A 6206-nucleotide genomic window follows, 5' to 3' on the forward strand; every position below is an offset into this window, starting at 1 on the left:
CATCTAGGTTACTGGTAGAGGAACCGAGCTTGAGAAGTACACACACATTAGAAAAATGAGAAAATGTACCTTTAGAGGGAAGAGCGATTAACACACTCCAAGAAAAGGGCTATCTAAAAGGCAACATAAATATAGCTTTCTGGAATCATACAAAGCTTTTCAAGTGGTGGACCTTGAAATAACCTTTGTTTAGTTAAGTAGGGGAAACAATTCTTGCATAAGAGTAAGTTGTTTTCTGTTGTATTCTGCTGATTTTAAACTTTCCACTTTTTACAAAATATCTTTGGGAGTTCTATTGAATTGAATTCCAGGCATTATTGAAAAGGTATTAAAATATCCTGAGTGCCATTTTAGAAACCTAATATATTCTCCTTCAACACAAATCAGAGATGTTTGAATTGTAACATGGCACACATTTGCCGTTCCAGGTGGCAGCAGCTAATGTGTTAGAAATGGTGAATCTTAAATCAAGCTGCAGTGACGTTCCAGATAAAGAGATGTCTGCCAGCATGGCCTCTCTGATTTGCTCAGTGTGTTTATTATTCTGGTATTATTTGTGAGGGCTCTGACTGCCTGTGGCCTTCCATCTTGCTCTTCATCTCACTGTGCCCTCTAGTTTTTGTCAGCTTTGATAAAACTGAGGCAGTTAAAAGTGAATATCTGCCCCACTCCTTGTCGCTGTAAACAAACATGACACACATAAAGGAAAGGACGAGATCAAAAGATGTAAATGATAAAAAAAAAAAAAACCCACACTAATTGGATTTGCTGTAGGGAATGCCAATAATTGTTTATACAGGACCGATTTTATAATTTTTTCCAATTTCACAATTTATTTGTTACTTTTTGAGGAAGGAGTCTGACAAAAATGTAAAAGAGAACCACTCTGTTCAGGTAAAGTAAGGAGCTTTAAAAATGGTCCTATGTGATTACGCATGATTTACATCTAACTAGCATTTAGTGTCAAGGTAAAAGGCAGTATGTCCATTCTATTGTTAGGTAAAGTGAGAATAGCATTGTTTCACTTTTACTTTCTGTGCTTAAATTTATACTTAAATTCAATCAAATCTATTTTTACTTTGCAAAGATGTTGAAGAAAGTTAGGTACCACTTTACAATAAGGCTCCCCTTATAGATGCTAATAAATAGTTTATAGCTATATTATTAATTAATTTGTAAATGCTTTATAAACCATTATTAATGGTTTATTATGCATTAGTTAAGGGTGAGAAAGAGGAAAAAAACTGACCGGTTTCTTGCCAAATAGTGAGCCAAATGTGTTCACCTATATATTTCATCTAGAGTTGCTATATTAACCCTTTAAGACCTACCATAGAACCAAGTCCGCCAGAGCTTATATTATATTTTTACATGCTGTGGAGCCATTTTTGGGAGCATTTCAAGTTGCTATACATCAATACAACCATTATAGCCCAGATTTTAATAATATGTATTCATTAAGTGCATAGTAATTACATAAATTGCAAAAAGTGCAATAAACTACAAAAAAATAGAAAATCGTTTTTGATTTTTTAACATATATTTGTAGTTAGAGAAATTTAAGAGGCTTATCCCTCAAAACTGTAAATACAAAAAAGTTGCACAAAATAGTTTCCCACCACAGGAAATTTATTTTGAGTGTCTTCATAGTTTTATTTTTGAAATACACCAATTTTTATACACTGCAGGAAAAACGAAAATGAATATTATACTGCAAATTTGCAAAAAAGCAGCATATGCATCAAAATAAACTATTTCCAGCAGTGCAATATGAGTCCTAAGCATCCCAGAAACGACACAGAAAGTCATAAAGTCAAAGATAACTTTTAAAAAGAGCAGTATAGGCCCTGAGGCCCTGATCGCAAAAAAGACTACATTTCCGCGAAAATGACGTCACTTCCGGTTTCGGGCAGGTAATGGCGGAAATGCAAAAGTTCGCGCTGACGTCTATTCCAACGTAGGAAGTGTTATGGACAGCTGATCGGATCGGTAAAGCGTGTTTCTGGAATATTATGTTTTTGTTCCTGCAAGCGCTTTTTATGCAGTTTTTGCAAAGCTTTATGTGGAAGGAAACCATGACCTAGGACAAGCTGATGGCATAAGATGTAAGTACAACTCCTCCGGTTTCATATGCAAAAAAAATTTTTGCGCTAGCTTACGTGGTTGCAGAGCTACTGGGATTTAAAAATAGTTACGCATAACAGAGCGTTCCCGCTCCGATCGGCTCTAAAGGGTTAAACATTTCAGACTAAGTTACTATCCTGTAAGCACAATCAGCATTTGTAAACATATTTTTTATCATATAAAATTGTACTTCAGAAATGCATTATAAATATCCACAACTATCAATCGGAGCTTTGTTGTAAAGTGTAAAGCATAAAACCATTTATTAATGAATAATAAATATTTATAAATGCCAAATGGGAGCCTTATTGTAAAGTGTAAAGCATAACACCATTTATTAATGACTACTAAACATTATAAATGACAAAAGAGAGTTTTGTTGTAAAGTTTAAAACATGTCAACATTTATTAAGGACTAATAAACATTTATAAATGCCAAATGGGAGCCTTATTGTAAAGTGTAAAGCATAACACCATTTATTAATGACTACTAAACATTTATAAATGACAAAAGATAGCTTTGTGGTAAAGTTTAAAACATGTCAACATTTATTAAGGACTAATAAACATTTATAAATGCCAAATGGGAGCCTTATTGTAAAGTGTAAAGCATAACACCATTTATTAATCACTAATAAACATTTATAAATGACAAAAGATAGCTTTGTCGTAAAGTTTAAACCATGTCAACATTTATTAATCACTAATAAACACTTATAATTGCCAAAAGTGAGTCTTAAATGTATAATGTCACCATTTATAACACTTAGACCTAAATTACAATCAGTGCTTGAAATAACATTTAACTACTGTCAAAAATGGCAATGTATTGTAAGAGTAACACATGTAACATTAAATGTGTTTTTTAAAACACCAAACAGTCACCCACTCCAAAAAAAGTTCATGCCAGACTGGTTCAAACTGGAAATATTTTTTGTATGTCCTTAAATAAGCGTCCCAGTGGTCCATCAGGGTGTCGCGCTCCAGTTCCTCCTTAAGAAAAGTCAGTTTCTCTCGCTCCTTGTTAAGAAGGGCAGTTGCAGTAGGGGCAGGATTAGAAGAAGAATCTAAAGAACAAACAATTATTAAATTACAATACTAAAATAATTTATAATCTAAACTTGGGAAACTCAAATAAAATATTGATTAAAAACGGTTACAACTTGAATTTATAAAAAGCCACTTTGTAAAAATTATGTTATATACACATGTGGTGGTTCAGACATTTCTAAAACAAGGCAAATAATTCTTATGTGTACTGCCTTACCAGGGTGTTTAATATAAATTTAATGATGCACATAAACAAAACTAAAAATATACAACTAAGTGATATCAATCGTTTGGAATAACCAATAGTAATAGAGCTATTCACATGTTATGTGATGTTAGTTAGCCACTGTAGCTAGCAGCCAAATGGCTCGGTAGCTAGCTAGCTAGCATTATACTCACCTTCATGTCTAACTGCTGACGTCGTTGGCTTAGTGCAATCTAGATCATCCAGTCTCTGCTTTTTGTATCTCTTCGAACGTGTGCTAACTGTTTAAGTCGCAGACGCACACAAATTTTTATCTTCTGCTCCATCCATGGCGCAGCAACTTGAACGAGCGCCTTCAGTGTGTCTGTTCGTGCCCCTTTGGCTTGACCTTCCAGAGCGCTCCACTGCCTGTCGCGCTCTGAGAGGAGGGGCTTTCCTTAATAAAGTTAACTGTGATTGGATGCTTGTATAAGCTCCTCTGCGTTTAAATTAAATTTGTTTTCCCTCCCTTTGGCAGCGGAACATATTTTTTTAGCATGAATCCAGCGGGTTAGATCTACATAACAAAGTCGGAGATACATTATAACAGGTGAGACAATCCTCTTTTTTGCGTGGGACTATTTTTGATTATAGGGCTTGTTTTATGGTAAATGGCCTGTATTTATATAGCGCTTTACTAGTCCCTAAGGACCCCAAAGCGCTTTACATATCCAGTCATCCACCCATTCACACACACATTCACACACTGGTGATGGCAAGCTACATTGTAGCCACAGCCACCCTGGGGCGCACTGACAGAGGCGAGGCTGCCGGACACTGGCGCCACCGGGCTCTCTGACCACCACCAGTAGGCAACGGGTGAAGTGTCTTGCCCAAGGACACAACGAACCGAGACTGTCCAAGCCGGGGCTCGAACCGGCAACCTTCCGATTACAAGGCGAACTCCCAACTCTTGAGCCACGATCGCCCCTATAGCATGTGAAGTTCTTTAACTCTGAACCGATTTGCACTAGACTCCCATAGAGTATTTTACGGTGTTTCGAGGTGATAATAAAATAAATTACTCATTTTTTTCCACCAGAATGTCTTTGGGAATGAGATTGCGCGCCAGAATAGAAGGAAAACAAACTAAATATAAGGCACTAAGGCTCATTAAATGGCTGCAGAAGAAACACCTGCTAAAAAAGAAGCTTAGATGTCCTGTTTGTCACCATAAGATGAAAATGATTTCCGTGGTGAAGAAAGACCAATATATGTGGTATGTATAATGCATGATAATGTAGTGCATGTAGTAAATATAACAAAATATTTCGGTTATCAATGCAAGAGGGAGCATTAACCTCTTTTCATTATTATTTTCTTCATACTTAATTTTGTGATTATCTTTTCAATTAATGCTCTTGTTTAAGGGTCCATTTCTTTACTTAACTCATTGATATGTTCTCAGGTGCTGCAAAAGAGCAAGTCATAGGAGAGTTTCCAGAACAATTAGAACTGGCTATCTCTTTGAGAAATCAAAAACATCTCTTTTCAGTTGGATGAAGTTCATTTACAGGTATATGTAGATGTAGACATTAATAGCAATGCACCTTTCATAATTGAACACCAATACGAGACTTGTGAAATAAAATTAGGGCCTCAGTAAGTAATAATTGCCTCAATTTCTATCACAGATTTTCACAAGGGCTCAGGCTCAGACAAGTAGATATGATCGATGATGAAGTGGCTGGCAGCTCCAGAACACTAAGTAGCATGGCAAGACACATTCGACATGTTTGTATACGTGCAATTAAAAGACACAGAATAAACAATGGACACCGTCTTGGTGGTGACAGAGAATTTGTGGTTATAGATGAAAGCTGTCTCCGTCATCAGCGAAAGGTTGGTAAACTCTCAGACAGGTTTGTTAGAATCAATGCAGATCTGACTGTGTCCTCTAAACATGGAAACCTTTACCATAAGTAAAAAAAATTAGTAGAAGCAACCATCTTTTTGAATGTTTCTTTGTAGATATTTAATTTTATTCTTTTTCATTTTAATTCTGTTTAATTTTATTCTTTTTGTTTTCAGTATGCACGTGGACGCTTTGGAAATGCATGGAAAAGGAAGAAATGGGTATTTGGAATGATGGGAATTAAAGACAAAAGGCGAAGGCTCGTGTTAAAACTTGTTGAAAAACGATCGAGGCGCCACCTTGTTCCTCTGATCAGACAGCATGTTAAGTTGGGTAGTGCCATTATCAGTGATGAGTGGAGAGCCCAGAAAAATGTTTTGACAAACATAGGGTACAGACATTACACTGTAAATCACAGCAGGTGGTTTGTAGATCCTCAATCTGGCAGTCATACACAGCATATCGAAAGGGCTTGGATGACCATCAAAGGACATGTCCGTAGACTAAGAGGAAATCGCACTGAGAAGTTGCTGGAGGAACACCTGATGGTTCTTGAGTGGTCATCTTGGCTTGGTTCGCGACACCCTGATGGACCACTGGGATGCTTATTTAAGGACATACAAAAAATATTTCCAGTTTGAACCAGTCTGGCATGAACTTTTTTTGGAGTGGGTGACTGTTTGGTGTTTTAAAAAACACATTTAATGTTACATGTGTTACTCTTACAATACATTGCCATTTTTGACAGTAGTTAAATGTTATTTCAAGCACTGATTGTAATTTAGGTCTAAGTGTTATAAATGGTGACATTATACATTTAAGACTCACTTTTGGCAATTATAAATGTTTATTAGTGATTAATAAATGTTGACATGTTTTAAACTTTACGACAAAGCTATCTTTTGTCATTTATAAATGTTTATTAGTGATTAA

The 6206-nt window shown here is 35.9% G+C and overlaps 1 protein-coding gene across 1 annotated transcript; it reads left to right on the forward strand.

The window, feature by feature from the left end:
• Positions 1-4461: 4461 nt before the first annotated feature.
• Positions 4462-5914, forward strand: LOC146607770 (uncharacterized). The gene is made up of 4 exons (XM_085348244.1): positions 4462-4637; positions 4827-4934; positions 5053-5260; positions 5450-5914. The coding sequence occupies exons 1-4, from the start codon at positions 4462-4464 to the stop codon at positions 5912-5914; spliced, it is 957 nt and encodes a 318-aa protein (XP_085204370.1).
• The last annotated feature ends 292 nt before the right edge of the window (positions 5915-6206 follow it).

The sequence above is a fragment of the Diplotaxodon limnothrissa genome, linkage group LG23 (assembly GCF_057381915.1).
Source record: "Diplotaxodon limnothrissa isolate DT_005_m linkage group LG23, D_limnothrissa_male_GT1.1, whole genome shotgun sequence".
NCBI lineage: Eukaryota > Metazoa > Chordata > Actinopteri > Cichliformes > Cichlidae > Diplotaxodon > Diplotaxodon limnothrissa.

Coding starts and splice junctions, on each gene's coding strand:
- LOC146607770 (XM_085348244.1), top strand. CDS start 4,462: ATGTCTTTGGGAATGAGATTGCGCGCCAGAATAGAAGGAAAACAAACT. Junction 4,638..4,826: donor AAGAAAGACCAATATATGTG/GTATGTATAATG, acceptor ATATGTTCTCAG/GTGCTGCAAAAGAGCAAGTC. Junction 5,261..5,449: donor GTCTCCGTCATCAGCGAAAG/GTTGGTAAACTC, acceptor TTTTGTTTTCAG/TATGCACGTGGACGCTTTGG.